The sequence below is a fragment of the Chlorocebus sabaeus genome, chromosome 24 (assembly GCF_047675955.1).
Source record: "Chlorocebus sabaeus isolate Y175 chromosome 24, mChlSab1.0.hap1, whole genome shotgun sequence".
Taxonomy (NCBI): Eukaryota; Metazoa; Chordata; class Mammalia; order Primates; family Cercopithecidae; genus Chlorocebus; species Chlorocebus sabaeus.
The window spans coordinates 32559034-32583688 of NC_132927.1; the positions used below are offsets into that span (position 1 = coordinate 32559034).

The 24655-nt window shown below is 42.2% G+C and overlaps 1 protein-coding gene across 1 annotated transcript in view; it reads left to right on the forward strand.

Moving 5' to 3' along the window:
- The first annotated feature begins 5633 nt into the window (after window positions 1–5633).
- Window positions 5634–24655, forward strand: part of PELI2 (pellino E3 ubiquitin protein ligase family member 2) — a 195981-nt gene continuing 176959 nt past the window's right edge. The window contains exon 1 of the mRNA XM_007986769.3: window positions 5634–6075. Within this exon, the coding sequence (XP_007984960.3) occupies window positions 5999–6075 (77 nt within the window). The 5' untranslated portion in view covers window positions 5634–5998. The remainder of the gene's footprint in view (window positions 6076–24655) is intronic.

Here is a 24655-nt window from a genome sequence, read left to right on the forward strand (position 1 = left end):
ACTAACAACAAACAATCCAAAAAAGAAAATAGAAAAACAATCCCATTTACAATAGCATCAAAAAGGATAAAGTACTTAGGAATGAACCCAGGAGGTAAAAGACTTCTACACTAAAAACCACAAAATGTTGCTGAAGGGAATTGAAGATACATAAATAAATGGAAAAATATCCAATGTTCATGAATTGGAAGGCTTAATATTGTTAACATGTACATACTAAACAAAGCTACATATTCAATGCTTTCCCTACCAGAATCCCAATGGCAACTTTTACAGAAATAGAAAAACTGAATCCAAAATTGATATAGAACCACAAAGAAGTTAAAACAATCTTGAGAAAGATAAACAAACCTGGAGGCCTCACACTTCCTGATTTCAAAACATATTCAAAGCTACAGTAACCAAAACAATATGGTAATGGCATAAAGACAGACATGTAGATCAATGGAACAAAATAGAGAGCCCAGAAATAAACCCATTCATGTATGGTCAACTGATCTTCCACAAGAGTGCCAAAATTACAAAATGGGTAAAGGGTAGTCTCTTCAACAAATGGTACTGGAAAAACTGAAGATCCACACAAAAAAGAATAAAATTAGATCCCTATTTTATACCATATGCAGAAATAAACTCAATAAAGACTTGAACATAAAACCTAAAATATAAATCTCTGAGAAGAAAACATAGGGGGAAGTCTTCATGCACAGGTCTTGGCAATGATTCCTTGATATGACACCAAAAGCACAGTGAATAAAAGCAAAAATAGCCAAGTGGGACTGCATAAAACTAAAAAGCTTCTGTACAACAAAGGAAACCAGCAAGAGAGGGGAAAAGCATACCAAACATAGGTATGGGATGGGAGAAAATATCTGCAAGACATATATCTGATAAGAGGTTACTACCCAAAATATATAAGAAACTCCTATAACTCAATAGCAAGACAAACAACACAAATGACCCGATTAAAACATGGACAAAGGACTTAAATAGACACTTCATTAAAGAAGATATAGAAATCGCCAACAGATATAGCAAAAGATACTCAGTGTCACTAATCATCAGGAAATGCAAAACAAAATCACAATGAGATATCATCTCATATCTATTAGGATGGCCGCTATAACAAAACAAAACAGAAAATAACAAGCATTGTCAAGCATGTGGAGAAACTGGAACCTTTGTGTACTGTGGATGGGAATGTAAAATGGTGTGGCTGCTATGGAAAACAGTATAGAGATTCCTAAAAAAATTAAAAATAGAGCTAACATATCATCCAGCAATTTTAATTCAATGTATTTATCCAAAACTATTAAAATCAGGATCTCAAAGAGATGTTGTACTCTCATGTTCATTGCAGCATTATTTACAATCTAAATGTCTATTAACAGATGACATTAACAGATTAATGGATAAGGAAAATGTATATACTTACAATGAAATATTGTTCAGTCATTAAAAGAAGAAAATCCTGTCATATGCTATCATATGGATAAATCTGGACGCCATTATACTACGTAAAATAAACTAGTCACGGAAGGACAAATGACTACACGATTTACATATACGAAGTATCTCAAAAAATCAAACTCATCAAAGCAGGAAGTAGAATGGTGGTTGCCAGGGGCAAGGGGAGGGAGAAATGGTGAGTTGCTGTTCAATGGGTATAAACATTCAGTCACGTAAGATGAAAAAGTTCTAGAGATGTGCTGTAGAACAATGTTCTTATAATTAGCAAGCTGTACTGTGCACTTAATAATCTGTTAATGGGGTAGTTCTCATGTTTTTCCCCACAATAGGAAAAAGTCAATGTATCTTACAATAGCAAATCATGACAATGCAAATAAAAAATTATCACCCATTAAATTAGTAAGGATTTTTAAATGCTGGTGGGAGTCTCCTGAGGCAGCCTCTCACATACCACTCGTTACAGTATAAACTGGCAGTTACAACCTTCTGAAAAATGGTTTGGAAATATGCATGAAAGGGTCTTACAGATATTTGTACCTTTTAATATAATAATTTTACCTATAGAAATATGTCTTCATGAAGTAATAACAAATACAAACATGTTTATTATTTATAAGAGCAAAAATTAGAAACCTTGCACATATTCCATAGGAGGGGAACGGTTAATAAATGTTGATACTTATGATGAAACAAGAAAGATATTTTTGAAGTTTTAGTTACAAGAGAAAACATCTAACAAAATAATATTAAATTAAAAAGGCAGGATACACTTTAGAGAGGGTGATTATACATATGTCAAAAATTAAAAATAAAAAATGAAGGAAAAACACAAAAATGATAAATATGGTTTTTTCTGGGTAATGAGATTACAGATGATTTAAGACAATTTTTAAATCTTTTTTTATATTTCTAAAACTTTTGACAAAGAGCTTATATTACTCTCAGACAACTACAAAAAGATAGTTTAAAAATGAAATGTAATCTAAAGTTCCATGAAAAAATATACTGTATCCTGCTCAGTTTGTCCAAACATATTTTTGAAGGTGTCTACTTGCTCTTTAGTCTTTCCAAACATAAACATGTAAGGTAGAATGGAGAATGACCAAAAATTAGATGCTTCATTCTAGAAATACTGGAAGGTATTTGACTGACTTTAAGGTATGTCTAAAACAAACAAACACTTTTTCACTAAATCTTTTGATTTTAACAAAACAGGAAGATATTCAGGGGAAAAGTCAAGAGAAAGCCTTACATTATTTATTTGTATGGTAAGCATATGGCCTCTGGTAGCCCAAGAAATAGCACGGACTCCCTCTGGGATGCTGTGGGTGGCTCATCCTCTTCAAGAGAGTGGTCTGGGGTGAGGGACATAAATGGAAAGGCAAGCAGAGAGGGCAGGGAAGGGTCTGCTTTGGCAATCAAGCCAGCCAAGCCCACCCTGGCTCTTAGTGGGTTGGCAGATGGCACAGCCAGATTGTCCCACTAGCCTGGAGCAACTCACTAAAACAATTACATTCAAGAGGGGATAAATCCATGCTACAATCAGATTCTTAGTATTAACTGGGGATGGTGGGGGTCATGTCCTAATTGGGTTAAGTTGTGAGCAAATAACTCTGATAAGAGATGCATGGAGAAAGTCGCACGCTGGCTTCTTTAAGAACACAAGCCATCAACACTCCGAGAAAATCAGGTTAACACCCCTCACCACTCTGCCATTCCCCCATCCCTACCATTTGATACCATTTGAGAAGTGTTCTTTTTACCTTTACTCATGTCTGTTTCCTTGAAATCACAGAAAGCAACTGTGGGGACCTTGGGTACATAGAGTCTAGAAAAACAGACATAGTTTTGATGGGCTCATGCTGTGTTTCAAGAAAACTGAAAGTGTGAATGAGTTGCCAACAGTTAACAATTGAGAGGTTTGGTGTAATCAGGATTTGAGGCTTTTAGAAAAATTAAATCTAGCAAGAGTGAACTGTCATTGTCACATGGCAACAATCAGCTAGAGATGAGTGACAGATAAGCCCTGTAGACAGCACAGACCCTACCAATGTGCCACAGTCCTCACTCAGCCCATTTGCTCATTTGGATTTCTATGCCTCGTCCCTGTATGTATTCTTGACTGCGATCAATAGAATTGCTCTTACCAGTCAGAAGCTTTCAGGGCTCAGAGTGATTCACAGAGCTGATCTAGCCTTGAGCTGCCTAGGATAAAAAGCCTCCATTGATACAAAAACTCATTCACAGCAACACTTCCTGTCAGTCAGTCTGATAAAGACAGACCTGATTAAGTACTACAAACATTCTCAAAAACATAGAGACATATCCCTCTGAAAGTCAGGGGTGCCATAGGCAGAGAGCTAGACTGGGGGGCTTTGGAAGATTGGGATATCCTATCGGAAACTCTCAGCCTAGTGCTGGGAACTTAGTAGGAGGTCAATACATATTTCTATCTTCCTAAGAGCAGATGCGAAGCACAGCAAGGAAGAAATGCAGCTACAACAGTGTAATGCAATGCAATGCACACAGGCACAGCAGGCCAAGAGAGAAGGAAGGAGGTAATGGTAGCCTAGAGAGCAGGAGCAGCAATAGAGCAGGCCTAGAGAAGCTAGGGTGACAGAGGCAGGCACCATCGTAAACAGGACCGTGCAACTGCAGAATGATTCTGACAGATCTTTGATAGTTATACAATCTATGTGGTAGGTAGATGCACAAAGTAGATGAAGACAACATTAATCCAGCAGAAATTTGAAAGAAATTTACATCAACACTGGGGAGGAGAAATGATTTATCCCTCTAGAAGGAGTGCTGGTTAAAACTGTAACAGATTTTTTATTACATATAAAAATATAGAGAATATGTAATATATGCAGAATAACTAATATTCATTTGAAATATAGAATTTCTATAGTTAGCTGAAATAAGTTAACTGTTTAATAAAGTTTATTTTTGGCTTACCAATGGTGTGACTTTAGTTACTTTGGAATAATTTATTTCTAAAGCCTCAATTAAAAAAAAAAATCAGTTCCTAACTGAAGTAAAATTACCAGAAACATCATGTCACTACCATAATAACCTGTCAGAGAAGGTTACACAAGGGATGCAGCACAGCGGAATGGAAGGTTACAGATGCAATTATTATTTTTTCTAGCCCTTTGCTTCGGGTCATAGCCAACCAGTCACTATACACAGGGCAGCTTTTGCAGCATTTATTTCTTTAAATATTTAACAGTGTTGAGAGGCAGTGACTGGCAATAATATGTAGAGTTTCTAGCACATTATGAGTGCTTAATAAATGTTAGAACAATAAAATCCTGTATGATGAAAAACAGCAATCAGTAAACTATTACAGTCTACAATATTTTAAAGCTGTAGCAATGACTAGTTTAAAAAGAATAGAAAGCAAACAGTGCACTGATTAAATCATGGTCATAAAGGAACAGTTACATTCACTAAAAAATCCACCCAGGTAATTTCTCCTTATATGTATTAGGGGATGGAAAGAAGGCACGGGAAAAGTGGATAAAGTATGGATTAAAAAACAACCCTTCCCCCAACCCTCTGTCACCCCCCAAAAGCCAGTTGGAGTTCTGTTGACGACACGCCGGGGTAGCTACATCCAGTACAACGGTGGGGGTGCTCCAAGCGCCTTCGAAACGTCCTCTACTCCAGCACCAACTGGCAAAACCTTCTAATTGTCTAGACGCCTTTCTGCCTGGTTTTGGAAGGGGAGGCACCCAAGTGGGTGTGTGAGACACCTCCAGATGTAAGCCGGGACACAGTGACACCGAGAGAGCGCTCTTCTACTTGGAGAGGAAGTTAATCCCATCGAACTCCAGTCAGGAAAACGTAGGCTTGGGATCCGCGGCCGCTCGCTTCCAGGATCTCCCGCGGGCCTTCGCGGCTAAAGAACCAGGCGGCGAGGGCTGAGAACCCCGCGCTCTAAGTTTGGGGAAGGAAGTGAGGAAAAAAAATAGAGCTGCTCCTTTAAGAACTTCCTTTCCCTTTTACTCTATGTTTACATAACACAGGGGCTGAGCCTCCGCCGGGCCGAGGGGGGCGGGGAGTGGGCGCGGGCGGCCCCACGCGCCGGGGGAGGGGGCGCCCCGCGGGCCGGGGGCGGGCGGCTCGCTCCGCGTGGGGCGGGGCGGCTCCCACCTGCCCGCGCGCCGGCCCCCGCCTCCCCCGCGCGGCCCCCGCCTCTCGTGCGCCCGCTCCCTCCTCCCTCTCTCCCTCCCGCGGGGCTTCGGCGGCGGCGCTCGGCGCAGGCAGGTCCCCCTACTGCCCGGTCCCATTTGTTGCCGGCTCTGACTCGGGGCGGCCGCGGCGCGCGGAGCTCCGGGGAGTCAGGCGGAGCAGCCGCGCAGCCACGACGGAGCAGCAGCGGGACTGGCCGCCCCGCGCCCCCTTCGCCGCCGTGCCCTTCCCCGGCGCGCTCACCCCGTTCTCGGGATGGGATTGTAGCGGCGGCGCGGACTCGGCGGGGATCGCGGCGGAGGCGGCGGCGGCGTCGGCGGCCGAGCGGGGCTCCATGTTTTCCCCTGGCCAGGAGGAGCACTGCGCCCCCAATAAGGAGCCAGTGAAATACGGGGAGCTGGTGGTGCTCGGGTGAGTCCTGGGGTCCCTGGTCCCGGGCAGCGGCGCGGGCGGGGAGCGTCCGCATCCTCGAGTGGGGCAGGCGGGGTGGCTCGGCGCTCTCTGGGGACTGCCGGGGCGCTCGGGGCGGCAGGAGAGGCTCGCAGGGCCGGGACGCCCCCCATGGGCGCGCGCTCCAGGCGCTGCGGCGGGCGCCGGGTTGCGCTGTCCCCGCGGAGGACGCGGCGGAGGAAGTGGCGGCCGGGACTCGGGCGACCCCGCGGGGGCAGCGCCGGGCACCGGGTCCGTGGCCGTATCGTGAGGGCGGGGGCAGGGGCTCCACTTCCCGCGCGCCGCGTCCGGCCAGGGAGGGCGGGCAGGAACTCGGGGTGAGGCGCCGCCGTCGCCGGCACTTCGCGGGGTCGCTTCCCGAAGCTGAGAGGCCGGCCGGCCCGGAGTCCAGTCTTCCCACATCCCGGGCGGACCGTGGTTCCCGCGCCCCCGAACTCCGAGCGCGGCGCCGTGAGCTCGGGCCGCCGCGGGCTGTGGGATCCCCGGCTGCGCTTTGGAAATTGTTCGGATGACCGCCGCGGGCCGCCGCAGCCCGAGGGCAGTGAACGGTGTGTGACCCGGGCCGGCCGGTCCTCCGCTTCTCCTTGCTTGGAATGCCCTGGTGGGGAGGGGCAGGATGCGGCTGCTCAGGGCCTGGCACCGGGGCGCGGGCCGCATCCCCCTGGTCCCGGCCTCGCCAGTGTCCTCCCGCCGCGGGGAGCTCGCCAGCCTCGCCTGCCTCGGCTCCCTGTCTGCTGGTGAAAGCCGCATTTTGTAGATAGTAATTATGTACAATCGTTAAACGGCAGCAATTAGAGACTTCATCTACTTCCTGAGTTTCCTTGTGACATTTCTATTGTTTACCCTTAATAAGCCAGGAGAGAGGCTTCGCGGGATTATAGCTGGATATAGTGGGCAGTGAAAGGGGAGGGGGAGGGGGGAAGTACAGGAAACTGGGGAGAAGGAACAACTTGGGTTTAGTGTTGAAGAAAGGATTATTTTTTCCTTTGGATGTGTCGCTCCTGGGAACCCGCGCTTTTGTCCTTCTGCGTTGAAAGACCTGTATTCAGAACATCCTTGGCGCTGATAGGTAGGCTTAGCACACATATGAGGAGTCATGGCTGTGGGAAGACTCGGAACTTTGCAAAACGTGTTTTGATACTTGAGTACCTTGAAGTAAGTGCTGACTTAAAAATAATTTAAGAGGAGTTTTTTAAGGGAAGCTTCCAGACACCGCACAACTCAAAGCTTCCCAGTCTTCCTGAGTTTGTTGCTAGTGCATTAAGTGGGGGTAGTATTGGAAATCTCATTACTTATTTTGAAGCTGTTTGCAGGTAAGTGTTTTTCTCACCTGCATCTTAATTGCACTTCAAAGACAAATATCAGGGTTCACAGGAAGGCGGGAGGAATGACAGGAGAAAAACCACAGTATAGTCTGTCTTATGTAACTTCAGCCCAACCTAATTTTGTGGAGTTTGGTTTTGTGTGGCTGGCTTCAAAGTATGTTTAACACTGGGAATTTGACGCGGAAGATTAACGTATGCCAGGACATTATTTTCATTATTTCCTTTTGAGGAAATAATTGTTGAGATGTTTCAGAAAAGCAGCCAGTGGGCCTGGAGAGGTTTTGTGTTCGTAGCTGGAAGTGCAGGGCATTCCGAAGCCACGGAAAGGACTGAAACCCTGGATTGTCCTAGTATCATACATGGTCTTACTGCACAGGAGCCTGTGGATATAACGTTGCAGTTGCATACGCTCTGCCCTTTGCTAATGCTTTTCCAGGAGACCAAGGTATGACATAGTTGGCCCTTAGTGGGCGAGACACTCAATCGTCATTTGTGTAGCTACTCTGTGCCTATGCTGTTTAGGCATTGCTGATGCAGTGAGAACAGGGAACTTTCATTTTAGTGTGGAGTGACAGGCATAAACAGAAAGAAACATTCAAATAGATGAGTAATAAGTGACCATTTCAGGTGTAACCAAGTTCTAAAGAGGAGCTGATAAACTTGGAGAGTGACTGCTTAGGTGGGTATTGCTTTTTTCGACTGGAAGATCAGGGAAGTTCTCTCTCAGGAGGTGAAATGTGAATAGAAGATGCTAGTCTGGTTTTTGAATACTTGAATTGTGGTATTTTTCTTTTTTTGAGAGTAGGTTTCTGACTGTTTACCAATGTTGAACACATTGAAGAGTGCAAGTGAAAGAGTGACTAGGTAGGTAGATTTATGGATATTCCACCCTTAGGGTTTCAGACAGTGTACTTCATCTTAAAACAACAATAACATTCACATAGAATGACTATCTTTATGATATTATCTTTATGTCCTCTGGGACATAAATATTGGAAAACAAAATTTCAAGTAGATTTTCTGAATAATGAGATGATTCCTGAGATCTAAAAATGGCTAATATTTGATATTGATAGAAGCTTTGCTTGTCAAATTCAGTGCTGTTTTGGTTTTTAATGGTTATGTGACTGTCCTTTTTGCTCACGTTTGAATGTCATAGTAGAACATTACTAGGAAATCCTGGAGAGCGGAATGAAGAGCTGATAGATGTCTATATCCATATACAAATACTTCTGTATCTTTTCATGTGTTACACAGTATTATTAAGAGGTTCCACATAGCTAGGATTTTAGTGAGCTCATCACTTTCTGGGCAGATTAGTGGAATTTAATTATTTCATGATTCCAGCCAGTTATTGTATCATAGCCGCGACTCTGTTGTGTCCACTGCTTAACTGAAGGTAGAGAAAAATGAGTGATCTAACTAGCAGGGCTTTTTGCTATAATTTTAAACTTACTAATGTTTTAAGGTTAGAGAAGTGGATCAGGATTTGAGAGGCAGTTTGATATAGTGGGAAGAACATGCATTTACAGGTGGGTGACCTGGATAAGCCCTGCTCTCTTGCTGACTGGCTCTGTGACTTTGGTTTAGTTCCTCCTCCTCCTCTATGTTTCTTTATCCATTTGCAAGATATGATTGGATTAGGTCGCCTTCAAGAGCCCTTCCTGGTCTGTGCTCAGTAATTCTGTTCATTGGTGCAAATGTGGAAAATATTTAGTTACATATTCTAAGTTCCCTAACAGTTGTTTTAATAGCAGAAAAGACCAATGCTGTGGTTGTTTTTTATGAAGGAGATGTGCTTAAAAACAGAATGTTTAAAAAAGTTGTAATGATATACATCTATTTGACTCACTGATGTTAGATTACCCATGAGAGCATTTAAATTGGGTAAAACTTTATGTTCCAAGTTTAAGAGAGACAGTGATGTTTTGAAGTTTAGGTAAATAGACAGAAATAACCACCATAAAGATGAGATGATCTCATGATAAAAATTTAGGACTGGACAGCATTAGGAGAAATACCTAATGCAGATGACGGGTTGATGGGTGCAGCAAACCACCATGGCACATATATATCTATGTAACAAACCACATTCTGCACATGTATCCCAGACTTAAAGTATAATAAAAAAAAATTAGGACTGGAAGGAAGCCTCATGGTCATGGCATATGTTTAGCCCTTGTATTTTATCCATGAGGAAACTGAGGCTCCCAGAACGAGAAGGTTCAAGTTCATAGTTGGTTTGGGCTGAACGGGGTGGCTGTAGTACCCCACTCTACCCTTTCCCCACTTTAAGATTCCAGCAGCGCTGCCAGTTCCTCAAAGCATCCTTTCTGGATTCAATTTGAAGCATGTGGCTCTCTTGCTGACTAATGGCCCATCGTGGTTTTTGGAAAAATATTGCTTACTCTCTTAGTTCTTCTCACCTCACAGTTGAATTAGGATAATGCATTTTGCAAGCCCTTTTTTTTTTTTTCTTTTGTTGCTTCACAAAATGTATTTTTATTGGCTCTCTCAACCAAGGGTTCTTAATCTAGGGTCCACAGATGGAGTTTGCTAAGTTCTTGAACTTAGATGGGGGAAAAGTATGTCTTTATTTTCATGATATTCAAACTGCAGTTTAGCGTTTTCATTCACTTATGAGTGTAGGCAACAAAAAGATTTGCTGCTAGATTTTGTTATTTAATGCATTATTACAGAAGTGCACTTATGTATTACAATTTAAGACTATTTTGAGAATGAAGCATAACTGATACCAATCGTAATCCTTTGTATTTTATTTTATATGTTTAAAAACAGTCTGAGAAGGGCTCAGTACATGTCATCAAACTGCCAAAGGGATTCTTGGCACAAAAAGAGGGTAAGAACCTCTACAAATGAAAATGTATAAATATGACTGAAAAATGAAGTATTTTGGTAGAAATTGATTAAGCTCTACAGAAGGAGGTAGATACCTGCCTCATTTCCTTTGGATGATGCAGTGTTCTGTCAGATAAGACAAAAAGGATTATAGTAGCTTGTAGAGTTTATGGCCTTTTTTTTTTTTTTTTTTTTTAAAGCAGATCCCAATTTCTATATGCTTTTTGTTGTTGCTGTAACCTCAACACTTTGCCTTGACTACTCCACCCTTTGGTGGCAATGAGAAACCTTCAAATATACCCTAACACTTTTCCTTTTCTTATCCTCCACTCTAATTTGGGCCCAAAGACATCAAACATTAGTATCTTTTATAGACTAAAAGGTCTTTGAACTTAAAAAAAATTCATAAAACAAAATCTTTGCTGTCACTCAGCATGTGGGGTGATCTGAAGAGCTCAGACCTGTTTGTGTGGATGGAGTGTCTAATTCTGTAGGCTATTAAGGGTTATGGTGTTACTGGCTTTGAGTTGCTATATTTTCCTTTACTAACTTTAGCCTTGTTTGGAATATGTGGCTGTCTGTGTTGCTGTGTGGTTTCTGGTCTGGCATGCTCAGATTTATTTGTTTCTCTCTTTAACACACCAAGACTGAAACCTTCATTAGGGCTTTTCATTTCTGGTTGTGTTTCATCCTGCGATCAATATTTGGGGATGCTGTATATAAAGGAAAGTAAAACAGGCTTGATTCAGGTTCAGTAATTTTACCAAATATTTTATCGAAAAGATATAATATTTATGCACAAAGGACCAAAACAAACAAAATAGCCGTTGCTATATTTGAGGGAGACGAGTATTGTCACATTGGAGCACTGGTTTTATTTCTGCTGTGCAGGGCTTGCAGTGTGGCTTTCCTGAAAGTATGTACATGGGGTTGTAGGTTGGCTTTTGAATGGAGACAACAGCAACTTGGTAGACCTCATTGGTATGGGAGAAAAATAACTGAAAAGTAATTTATAATGTCTTTTGATTTAATTAAACGTTTCTCCTGGGGTGTGCAGAAATCTGTTTTATAAAAAGAAAAGTAAAGGTTAGAATAATTCATTTATTAGTTCTTACTGAGCTTATTGTCACTTTATCTTCTGGAAAATAAAATAACAAGAGCAGAAAGTGCTTCGTATTTCTTAGCTTTGTCTAAATCAGCTGTTCTCAACCACTGTCTCAGCTACCTCATATGTGATGATCAGTCTTGAGGGTATGTGGCCAGTAATTTATGACAAGTAATAAAATGTGGGTCTTTCAAATGATTCGGAGATGTCCTGTTAATAATGCCATTTTTCACCCTCTTGCATTCTGATGTGTTTTCTCAAGTGGGAGAAAAGGGGGTGGAGTTATATCAGGCAATCCAGGAATGTATTCATTCAGCAAATATTTATTGGCTGTCGACTCTTCCAGGCATGAGGAGTACAGCTAGGACAAGGCAGACACATTCCTTTTCCTGGTGAACTGCTCTCTTATTTTTGTCCCAGCCTCTTTGTGGATAACCATTACTGATACATGGTTCATTGATGTATTCCCTAAATATTTGAGCATCTGCCACTTGTCAGATGCTGTGGATTGCACTAAGGGATGCGCAGGTGAACAAGACAGTCATGGTCCCTGCTGCTGCAGAGCTGATAGCCTAGCTGGGAGACCAGAAGGCTGGGATGGTGGATGTGTTAGCGAGTCCCCTAGCCATGTGCCCGGATGAGATGGGGATGGCCAGGTTGGGGATAAGAGGGAAAGAGTGCTTTCTGAAGAAGATTTGGAGTGTTCTGCAACCTGGAGATGAGCACATGTGGCTACTTTGAGGAACAGACTAAACTGTGGTTTTTCTCCTGTCATTCCTCCCTTTATGGCTAGAAAAGAATGATTGAATGAAATAATGTGAGGGATGATGATGGGGGGGAGATCATGAAGGGCTTGTAAGATATTGGAAGGGATTTGGACTTTACCCGGAGGGCACAGGAGACTATCACAGAGTTTTCCAGTATGAGACGGGAGTGAAGAAAGCCCTCTGCTCTTTGCAGAATGGAGTTGGAAGGCACAGTGGAGTTGGTAGGCACAGTGGAGTTGGAAGGAGAAACTGAGGCTACAGCCCAACAAAGCAAAGAGAGAATGGAATGTGAGCTAGAGGGCAGCCGTCTTGCTTCTAGTTCGTGGTTTGGGTACCTCCTGAGACCTAGTTTCGTGTGATTGACCATTCATTCAGTGACTCAATATATTGACTGAGGACCAGTACTGCTCCCAGCCCTGGGCTACACCAGCGAACAAGACAGACAACTTCCCTTCCTGCCTGCTTGGAGCTTACCTTTTACAGTAGGGAGAGGTGAGCAAGGAAATGAGTAGATAAAAAAGGGAGCTTCAGAGACTGCTGGTAGGAAACTAAAGCAGGATAAGGAGGAAGAGAGTGATTGGGTGGGCAGGGGTGGGTGAATTGGCAGGGTAAAATGCTAGGATAAGGTAGCAGAGGATCCTTTCGGGCAGAATAATCAGGAAAAGCTTTTCTGAGAAAATAATCCTGTGTCCTTTGAGAGTCCCCACTTCTTTCAGTTATTTACTTTTTTTTCTGTTTAAGTCACCTTGAGTGGGTTCTGCTCTTACAATCAAAAGATTCCAAGCATTCCGTTGTTAAGAGGCAAAGTATATAAGCAATTTACTGAAGGGAAAATAGAAGTGTAAACAAATATAAGGGCAGATAGTTAAGCATCCCTGGGCAAAAACGTGGTTCTGCCCTCTGTGCTGCTTGCCATGTGCCCAGAGTGGCCATTGCATTCCACTAGAGCATATTGCTCCTTGAGGGTAGGAACCCTGGCTTCCACCCTGCTTGGAGTGCTGGGCTTACCTTTCTGGTGCGTGTTAGGTACTCGCTGAGCCTCTTGGAGAAATGGATTTCTGTGACACACCCTAGTTTACCACCCCACATGGAGATGTGGCCAGGGCTCAGTGAATGTTTCTGGACTTGGAAGGAACATTTTGCTTCTGTAGCACAACTGCAGTTTTGTAAACAATCCTACCAACCTTTAGGGCCCAAGTCACAGTTTCCCTGAGAAACTAAACATGTGCTTTACTGACATCAGATATTCTAGTTTCAACTTTTGTTTGTTTTTCTTTTTGTCAGTCACCTAGCAGTCATGTTGTCACCTGCAGAAAGTCCTGCCTTGAAGGGAAGCTGGCCATCTGTTCTGATTCCACCAGCTGCTCCGAGCTGCATTGCAGTGCGCCACAGTGGCGTTGAAAGGCTGTGGTCATTAATGCCTGTTAATGATGGCTGGAAATACTGTGGCATACAAGCCTCTTGGATGACAGACCTAATAAATATGCATCAGGGGGCATTTTCAGCAGCAGGTTTAAGGCTATTGAGAGTCATTCTTGATTGAGGTTTTCTTTCTAGCCATCCACATAATGCTTCTCACTCTCAAAACACTTAACTCTGCTTATCCCTGCTTTTCTGCTCATGCAGAATCTGTTTTTAGGATGAGAAATCATTATTTCAAGCTTTGTACTTCCATTCTTATTAGTACTGGTTTAACAGAATTTAACCAGAGCGAGCAGTTGTGTGTTTGGCTTCTAGGCTATTGGTATAAAACGGCTGATCATGATTACCAAGTACTTCGGAGGACCTCGGTGGCCCCCTTCCTTTCCCATTTTGTGCTTCCTGCTCCATGATTATAGAACACTAATTATAATCAGAACTAGTGATGGGTGAGCAATTAGGCTTTTCTGGACTGATGATTGATTGATTGATTGATTGATTGATTGATTGTGTTGGGGAAAGGCCCTTCCTGCAGAAGGATTGTAAACACAAAGGAGTGTGCTTTCAAACCAGATCCCAGAAGAATGTGGGGACTAGATCCTTGATGGAGTACATGAGATTACATTATGGTTCGGGTACTTCCATCACATGCTCTGGATATAACTCAAAATGCAACCTGACAAGACTGATATGAAATAAATTCATTCAGTTTTTGTTGAGTTGTTTTTTGCCTCCTCGGGTTATTGATCATTCTAGTGAGCACAATTTCAGCCTTTTGGATGAGTTATTCCAAACATTAAGTACTGTACGGTTTGAAAATCTTAGCTAACAAAAGCATTTTTAGAGTGACTTTATAATTTATAAGTCATCTCCCAGTCTTTTTGCATTTGTTAATATCCAGTATTATCTCCTGAAATTTGTTGAGAGCACGGCAGTTGAAGAATAGCCTAGCTTACTGAGAACTATGCTTCTGGTAGACTGGAACATAAGCAGCTTTCACCCAGGAGAGCTAATGCATGACACAGATTTTCAAGCTTTTAAAGGTCACCTGACATGAAATAACAGAACTAAGAGATTGGAGTAGGTGAGGTAATCTATAGAAGCATCCTGCAGGTACAGGTTGGCGGAAGGACCAGAAGAATGTTAATGCTGCATTCGGGTGGTTAGAGGACAGGGTGAAGAGCTCATTTATATTGGTTGTATCTGTCTGTGTGACTGTTGGCAGTAAGAAGGTAGTGCAGTTCCTGAAGTACTTTGTGTCTCCTCCACACCATGGAGAACAGTTCTGTGTTGGTGAGAAGCAAGCCAAGGCAGAAGATTGCTCTTGTCTGATGCAGTTTAGACAGCAGCCACTGCTGCCAGCCACCTGCATAGCACTCAGGGTGGGGAGAGCTACAGGCCTAGCATCCACTGGTTACTGCCTCCAGATTGAACACTTGGCCATAGAAAGAAAATGAAAACATTCTTCTAGTAGCTAAAGTGAACGTAACTTCTGAAATTTCCCCAAATTCTGTTTGGGGAATTTTAGCATTTTTCATTTCTAATGAGAGGGAATGAAAAATATAAAATAAAAACTTTTGCATTCAAAATTGATCAACTGAGTGTAAAAGGAATTTAAATAATTGAACTTCCAAATGATGTCAAGTTTGTAGCTTTCATAATTTTGTCATTTTTAAAGCTTAAAATTATAATGAGAATTTTGAGATGCATGCGTGTATGTATATATTTTATTGCATGTGTGTTCTGCATGAGTATATTAAAAATGAGATTCATAGATCCTTCACATGGACCCCTGAACCTTAAGTTGAATAAAAAAAATGGGATTCCCTCTACATGCTAGGAATTAAGCACTATCTCAGCATACACACTAAACACTGATCACTCAGTTTATGTTAGGTGATGCTGTTGTTGCTATTTTACGAGGCTAATTTTGCTTCAGAGGACTAGGGGTGCTACATAAGGAAATGTCCCCGCAGGGGTATGCAGTCTAAGGGCAAGACAGATGACTTAGCAACAAATCATTAATTAGGATGTAGAGGGGTGGTGGGCGAGAGCTGTGGGCATACGATATGCCAGATTCCATTAGCTGGTTTACATTATCCTTTCCAGGAGTTCAAATTCGTTATCTGGGCAGTGAGGCTCCAGCTTAGTGACTTGTCCGAGGCTCACTCCCTAGTTAGTGGGAATCTGGTTAGAAGGTAGGTCCTTATGGCTCTCATGCTTGATTATTTCCACCAGGGTGAAGGTGAGAGGCATGTGTATCGCTGGGAGACTGGGAAAGATTTCGTGGGGCAGGTGGCCTTTAGCAGAGCCTTGAGAGGTGACCTGGGTTTTTATAGAGCAGTAGTAATAAATGCATGGCGATTTTGGAACCTTGAGGGGTTTGGCTGGAGGCTGAAGTACCTGGTGAGGGAGGTGAAGTTGGCAAGTCAGGTTGGGGTATTGTCGGGGTATTGAAATACTTGGGCTAGGGTTATAATAGGTAATCTCAGAGTGGTCCCTGCCTTCATGGAGCTTATAGTCCATCAAGAAGGACGCCTTTTTAGCAAACCTGGCAAGGTGCTGCCAAGGAGTACAGGGTTTAATGTACAGCAGGGGACAAAATTTGTTTTGGGGGGAGGGCAGATTTTTGTGAGGAGGGAAGGAATTCCATGTCAGAAGAAGCAGAAAGGGTGAGTTAGCTAAGGGTTCGCAAGGGGAAAGCAGAGTGCCTGAAGGCACATCGAGAGGTTGAGGGACAGAGGCTGAGAGATATCCAGCGCCTTTGGAATTGAAGGGGTGAGAGGGCCTTTGTGATGAGAGAGACTTGAAAGGAAGGACCTGGGCCCAATAAAGTCTGTGGCCTCTGGGAGGGGGAAGCCCTGCTAATAAGGGCTTTATTCCAGACTCTAGGTAGTAGGCAGTGTCAGCCTTCTGAGTAGGTTAGTGAACTAATCCTTAAGACCCGGTCTTGCTTGAAATCGCCAAATAGGCTTGTTTTCCCTTTTGTAGTTAGTTTCCCTCCTACCTTTGTCTCACTTCCCCTGCCAAAGAACAGTTACTCACAATGGGTGTAGCCCCCTTCTGTGCGATGGTGATAGTGAGATGGGGTGACATGATCTGTTTAGTCATTTGGGCACTCAGTGGTTTGATTTTGAAACTTGTGCTGGAGCCAGTGAATGTTTTGGGGTTAAACTCCACTGGCCAAGCAGTTAGTGATCTAAGAACTCTTTCCTGTTAACCATTCAGACAACTGTCCTCCGGAGTCTTGGTTTCCCTGGAGGCCCAAGGGATGAGGTCCTGAGTGCTTTGTCCACCAAGAAGGGAGGAGAAGGACCCATAGCCCTGTGCTCTTTCCTGCATCGGAGGACGCAGAGTGTGCCGACCAGCTGGGGGATTGCCCTCAGGAGGCAAAATGGGCTTTTTCCTCCAGGGTGTTGTGTCAAGCAGTGGTGGGCTTGTCCCTCTGCCTTGGGGTCTTGGCTGTCTCTTGCTGAGCTGTGGCAGCAATAGTGTGGAGCAGGTGGGACTGGCATTTTGCCCCCAGACGAGCCCCTCTGAGGCTCTGAGGGTGTAATTGATCCCATTGCTGGAGAAAAGAGCAGAGCAGATTTCTGGCCTTGCAGTGTTTGCTGCAGGCGGCGGCCTTGGATTGCTGAGGGGCTGCCCTGCTTGGCCCGGTCGTGTTCCCATCTCGACCTCTGCCATTTCTTCAGGTTGCTCCTTTTGAATTGAAGTGGAGGTCCCTGGCCAGAACCTGCAGTTAAAAATTATCCTTAAAGAGGAAGCATCGAGATCTGAGTCTTTTTTTCTTTTCCTGTGGAGATGAGGAAATTTTGGCTAGACTCTTGCTGCATAGTGGGTTGGTTCTTCCTGCTCCTTGGGGGAGGTGCCCAGAGGGGTGGCTCCTGAACCCTGATGGTATCTGTCCTTCTTTGAGTGCTGATTCTTAGCTGGGTCCTTTGTAAAGTGCTGTTCCTTGTGTGGCCTCTTTAAGTGTTCACCAAGGGAGGTGGGTACCATCACTCATCATTTTATGCATGAAACTGAGTCATGATGCTTGAGAAGCCTGTGCAGGGCCACATGTGACAGAGTGCTAATTCGAACCTAGGCCTTTCTGACTCCAGGTTGTTCAGTCCTGCCTTTAAGTATGTGTTCCAAAGCAATTTTGTATGTTTTTATTTTGTTTTTTAACCAAACCTTTGCCATACTGGGTATTCTCATTAAACATGGTATAAAACTTCACTCATTCAAAGAAGTTACCAGTAAGGTGAATTTTTTTTTCTTGGGTTTGCAGCTTTTATTAACTTTTTTGAGAAGTTGCCCACATACGTGCTTTGCCCATGTAAGTACTGTGCTCCTAGTATGTTTTCAGAAAATTAAATATATGTTTTTGAGGAAATAAAAATGAATCCTCCTATCTGCCCTATTTACCTGAATATATTATAATGTATATAATTATATTTCATATTGAATTGATGCATCAATGTGAATTGGATATTGGATAAAGGCAGGAAAAGCTGCCTTTATAATCCATAATAGTAAGTTCATTTCTCTAGTTTTCAAGATGATCCATTTTCTTTCTCCTTCCAGAAAAGCTGTCTGACCTTATTAGCTATGGCATATACCCTTGAAATCTTTCTTCTTGCTTTTGTTGCTGTTGTTGGTAATTTAGGCTAGAATTCATATTTTGTTTATAGTTTGGAAAAGGGGCTTCAAGTACTTTCCCTCTCTAATGAAGGTCTGTCTTTGCCTGCGACTAACGTCACTGTTATGTTGATTTTTCCTTACTTGTCTTTTGATCTTCCTGTTAGTATTGATTAAGGGAAAAGACCATATAGCTCCTATCTCCTCACTAACAGTACTTGGTATAACTTGTTCCAGCAGTGGCACTTGGTTTAGCTAATCCAAAAAGCAGAGTCCCACAGCAGTCCAGGAAAAGTGCCTTTTATTTGCTTATTGTGTTAGCTTAGACCAGATGCCAGCTCTAAGGCTTTGATGAAACTCAGTTGATTTAGACCCTTCTGAGAGCTGGCATAGCTTTACACTGTATAGGTTGAACCTTCCTGTGAGAGCGGTTAAGCCTTTTTGGTTACATAGGTGGTGAGGTACATATGACCCAGAGTTTCTGAAAAACATTCTGAGCAGGCAGGCATCTTGAGATATCAGTTAGTAAAATACCAAAGGACAAATACAGCATCTTCATAAGCAGTATTAGATGTTATATGGGAAAAACTAGAGACTTGGAAGCACTGCAGGGAAGTAATTCAATCAGCAGATTCTGCTAATGTAATAAGCGACACAAGGGTGAAACCTGAGTAGTTTACACGTACCAGAATGCCCTTCAGTCGAATTATTGTCTTATCATAGTTGCCTGCCTGTGCACTACTGTTTTGAATATTAAAAGATAGCACAGCTCACTTTTTCCCCAGATGGAAAAGGCCCAAATCTTCATCACCTTAGTAATTTGTTTCCTCTTTTTCCCACTCCTTACCGCCTTTAGTCAAAGCTCATGTTTTGGGTTTATTACTTGGAAATCTTGTCTGGGATAACAAAGCATACAGACTTGGTGTTGTATAAAAACCACTGCACTCCAGCCTGGCTGACACAGTGAAACCCTATCTCAAAAAAATGAAATAAAACTGCTCTTTAATTGTGCCAAGTTCGGGAGAGAGTTCCTTCTCTCTTTGCAGGTAGTGCGGAGGTCTGAGCAGAGGGATTTCCCCCTCACTGAATTTTCCTTTCTCCTGTGCAATTTACTAATTATAAATTAGTAAATTGAACTGCCAGTCTCTTGTCCAGTGTGAGAGGCTTATAAAGGGGCCCAGGCTTCTGCCACATGCCATGTGCTCCTTTATAGCAGCCCTGGAGGAGGCGATGCCATCCCATTGAACAAGTGAGGAAATGCTGATGTCCAGACACTCAGTGACTTGTGTGACTCTGCACAGTCAGTAAAGGATTTTGAAGTTCAGGAATTTGAATCCAGGTCTGAGATTCTAGTCTGAGATTCTAAAGCTCAAGTGTATTCCACTTCTCAAAGCCTATGTACACATCTTATGCTCGTATCAGGACTTTACAAGACTGGAGGCACTGCCCAAAGGCTGTATCATTGTCCGTAATAACTTCTGATAGAGATCAGGAGGATGTAACTTAATGTTTTACATTAAGGTCCGGAGTTGTAATGATGACAGTGGAAATGCTGGAGACTTCCCCGTGGGACTCCTGTTGTGGGGTGGACAGCTGTGTAGGCGGACAGCCCTGCTGGAGCCACCCCCGCCCTGCTGCTTGATAGCTTGGCCTGCTTATGTTCCTGTTCTGTTCTTCCCTCCCAGGCCCACGGAAAGGGTCAGAGGGTGCCTGCCCCTGTTTTTCCTGTTACCTCCATTCAGATCAAATCCAGACAATAGAGCTCAGCTCCCTCAGGAGAAGGGCTTTCTGTAGCCCTTTCAGCTCAGTTTAAGTGACTGTTTCTCTGATCTAATTGGGTCTTTTTATCTACTTGAACACTCACCATGTTGGTTACCATAAATCACGCCCTCTTTGATTTTGCTTGTGAAATTAATTCGCCCCAGTTTTCCCTAGGTTAAGCCAGTTTTAAGTTATCTCTCATTGATTCCTACAACTTTTAGATGTGAACACTAATCATTAACACAAATCATTTAGCTTTCTTCACTAAAAAAATTGTAAATGGGATTTTTTTCTTAAGGCAAGCCATTTATATTTAGGTAATATTGTATTAATTTAAAATACTGTATACTAAATGGTATGTTAGTGAAAATTTTGGAAGAAAAATTTTTCCAAATTTTGGAAAAATACTCATTTTTCTTTAATCCATAATGCTAATATTATTTTCATTTTTTTCACATTCACTTTTAATTATTGTCCATACACATACGTATTTTCATACACCTCATTTTGAACATAGTATATGTGCTTCTTTTTAAAGCGTTAGCCAACTGACTTTCATTTTTAGAGAATTTGATTGATGCTAAAAATCATTTAAAATAAGCCAAATATATTTTTTCTTCGTCAGAGTGAGGTGTATGTTAATAGGTGAATACAAGTCTGCTTTTTTTGGGCGGGTTGAGGGGGCAGCGTCAGGAATTGCCATGTAATTTCTAAAGTCTCTGTATGTTTTAACAGGATATATGGGAGGAGGAGAAACAGTGTTCTGTCCTCTGAGATCTTTGGAAGATCTCTGAAAGACCCAGAATGTATGCCCAGGGCATGGCTTCTGAAAATAAGTCTGTTAGGTACTTAGAGGAAAGGACACTACATTTTACATGTCCTGCCCAGACAAGCTTGGGATCCAATTTTCTGCCCTTGGGGCCTTTCCCCCACCCCCATTACATGTTCATATGACTTTCTTCTTTTTCTTCATCTTTTGTGCTTTGGCACATGCAACTCCCTCTGCCTGCTGCAACCTGCTAAACTGATAGGATTTAGCCCAGGTGTCATTTCTAGCATGATGCCTTTCCTGAATCCTCCCCCTTTTCCCTCCAGTCAGGAGCAAGGATTTCTAGTGACCTTTCTGTGCCTTGTAAATGTCCCCTCCTTCAAGCGCCATGACAGGGCAGGGTCTGGGGCTCATTCAGCTGTCATCTGTCCCAGTACCTGGTGTACTTGGCACTACATGGAGGGTCAGAATGGATTGGAAATATAAACATTCTCATAAGGATATCTTCTTCCTCCTTTTTTCTGTACCCTGATGTAGTTTGTAAGAATGTATTATTTACTTTAAAATAGGTACTTAGTTTATTTATATTTCTTTAGTTTCCTAAAAGCATTCTCCTGTTTGTGTTTTCCGAGGTAAGGTAGATTGTAAAATTATTCAACACGTAACTATTATAAGTACTCATTGACAATTGACTGGTTCTCAAGTGAGATGGTGATAAATTTTTTTTTTTTTTTTTTTTTTTTTGGAGACGGAGTCTTGCTCTGTAGCCCGGGCTGGACTGCAGTGGCCGGATCTCAGCTCACTGCAAGCTCCGCCTCCCGGGTTTACGCCATTCTCCTGCCTCAGCCTCCCGAGTAGCTGGGACTACAGGCGCCCGCCACCTCGCCCGGCTAGTTTTTTGTATTTTTAGTAGAGACGGGGTTTCACCGTGTTAGCCAGGATGGTCTCGATCTCCTGACCTCGTGATCCACCCGTCTCGGCCTCCCAAAGTGCTGGGATTACAGGCTTGAGCCACCGCGCCCGGCCTGATGGTGATAAATTTTAAAGTTTCCTTCTAAACTTTAAGAAAGAGAAGGGGTTACAGTCATGAGTACAGAGATGTGGCCTGAAGCTGACAGTGATTTCAGCTTTTTGCCTGAAATGATCTTTCTTAGTGTGTAGTATTAAAGTCTCCCCAGAAAAATCAACAAACCGAAACATGTTTTGACGGTGATAAAGCTTTATTTTTACTCAAAATTAGTTGCTCTGGTTTCTTTTCACTCTAAAGTCACAGATAAATATTCTATTATTTTTTCTGATAGTTATCACATCTGGCTTTTGCATTTGTATGCTTGTATTTGTGTATCTCTGAATCTTTTACTTTTCAACTCCTTTCCTTTGATTCTTAGAGAACTTTGTGCTTGTAATCTATATGTGATATTTGCTGTTCAGCCAATTTTGATGTATTCTTTTTTCATGTCCCTACAAAAATACTTGCTGTTTGTTGACATTTTTTCCTCCACCCTGCTCCTATGTTGAGTGCAGCTTATTGTATTTGAAGCAAGACTGCTGGAGTGATACCATGAAAGCCAACTTCAGTTTATTTTTTTCTTCCTTTTTGTCTTTCTTTTTTAAAAAAATCATTATGAGGAACCAGTAATCTTGTCAGTAAACTATTTCTTTTTGCTAGAGAGAGTTGAGTATAGCAGGAAAATATAAGCCATCTTTTTTCTGTTTTTCTTTTATTACACCATCCCCCAATCCAATTTCCCAACCCGCCCTCCGTTCGTAGAATTCTCAAATGAATATTCAGCTCCTTTCTCCATTTCTAATCTAGTTTTTATAGGGACCATAATGGATAATGAAATTTCTAAAATTCAACTTACTGATAGGATTTGTAACACATAAAAAGGGAAATGTAATATTTTTTAAAATTACGTGTACAGTGGAGAGCAGTGTGGTGGCATAAATTATTCTGAATTAAAGTTCTGGGTCTTAGTGGTGTCTCTGCAACCCCAGAGCTGTAGTGTAAGTGTGAAAGATACACAGACACACATCTGGTTCTGTGAGCCTGTGTGCTGCTGCGTGAGGGGCCAGCGAGTAGAAGGGTGAGGTCTGCTGCCCAGTGTGTGCACACACCTTGGGAGTAAGTCGCAGTCCAAATCAATTCACAAGTCCAAATGATTTGTGAATTGTGGCTTTGTGAAGTGGCTTAATGAATTTGTTCATTTAGTTTTGATTGGATTGTAATAAGAGACTGTCTTATGGTGAGTATCTGGCCGATTATTTTTTGCCTTGTAGATTTTCTTTCTGGTGTATAATGGGTACATGATCTCAATAAAAAATGATCCAGAAATTGCAGATATTTTCTCTGATAAATAATCCTCAAGGATGGTAGCTCAGAGATTTTGAGGGCATGTTGGTGGTTGATGAATCAATTTATTATCGAAGATCTCTTTAAAGTGAGATTTCTTCAAGAGCTGACGTCTTTTGGCTTTCTGTTACAAATGTATCAGCTACACGTGGTAACTATTGTTAAATTGAAAACAGCCTTTATTTTTCTGATAGACTATTTTTCAAAATCTGGAACTGTTGTTTCTTCTGGACCAAAAGTAACTGGGTGAAAAAAAGGATCAAGACTAAGAGAATAATATGCTGTATGTTTTGCTTGCTAAGAAAACTTGAGTGGCTGACAACCTTGGCTTTATGTAGTAAAGACCTCTGTTAACTGGAATGCTTCAGAAGAGGCATCCTTATGGACTGTGGAAGTTTTAGGTTAACTGATAATTAAGCAGAAATCTTTGTAGAGGAATTTTTTTTTTTAAATTAGAGTTTGTGATTCTGCTTTTTCTAATATAACGTATGGAATCTGCTTGCATCTTTCTTTGGTGGATGAGGCTTACCTTGTTGATCTTTCTGAACATTAGTAATCATTGCATAACACTGTAAATTTAGAAGAGTAGAAAACTGGGACCCAGTGTAATTCTCTGAAAATCCCATTTATACATTTTATTCTTATAGATAAAATTAAAACTTAAAAACCAAGTTTAAAGGATGTTTTAAAGGACAGAAGGTATTTCTGTCATCCAGGGTTCCACCGGTTCCCTTAGATTCTGCGTATTTGAGTTTTTGAGTATTTTCAAGGGGGTGTGGTGGAATGTTGAGGTCCACAGTGTCTCTGGTCACACCCAGAGGTTCTGGATTTAGATAGCATGACAACAAAATAAACATGTTTACTTGGTGCATCTGCAGTGTCTATAATTTAGGAGCATCACTGCTGTCAGATGATATTTTTAACCTTTTAAACTGGCACTTTCTTGTAATACATTGGGCTGTTGAAAATCAGATTAAATCAGGGTTTCAACTGAGGTGAATTGGGACTGGAAAGCAAAGCTGGAGATGTCATATGTGATACATCATTCTCCAGAGCTGTTTAGTTAGAGGGATGCCTTTTGTTTAAATAAGAATAAAAATAATAATTGGCTACTTCAGCCCACTGATCTTCGAAATTGTTACATCCTCTGATGTAATTTATTAGTGTAACTTACTGAGTGCTAGGGGTTTTAATTGGTGCGTAAAGCACAGAATTTATATGGGACTCCTGCCAAGGGTCTCACTCTAAAGTTGAATGTGTCTTTCTTTTTCTCTTTTTCTCCTCTTTCTCCTTCCCTTCCACCATCCCTCCTCTTCCTCTCCCTTCTCCACTTCTTCTCTTTGTAATTGTGCACTCTGAGATCATTACTTTCCAGATAGACCTTGGCAGTTTGTCTTTGGCAGTTTCTTCTAGGATACATGTGGAGAAAAAACCACCAATATAGAATTAGTCTGTTTCCTCAGCTTCTTGAAAAACTACTTCACACTTCCTTGCCTTCTAGTTAGAGGTGACGGTGTTATGCCTGGCTAGTGTCTAGTCTTACGTTGACTGGACAGG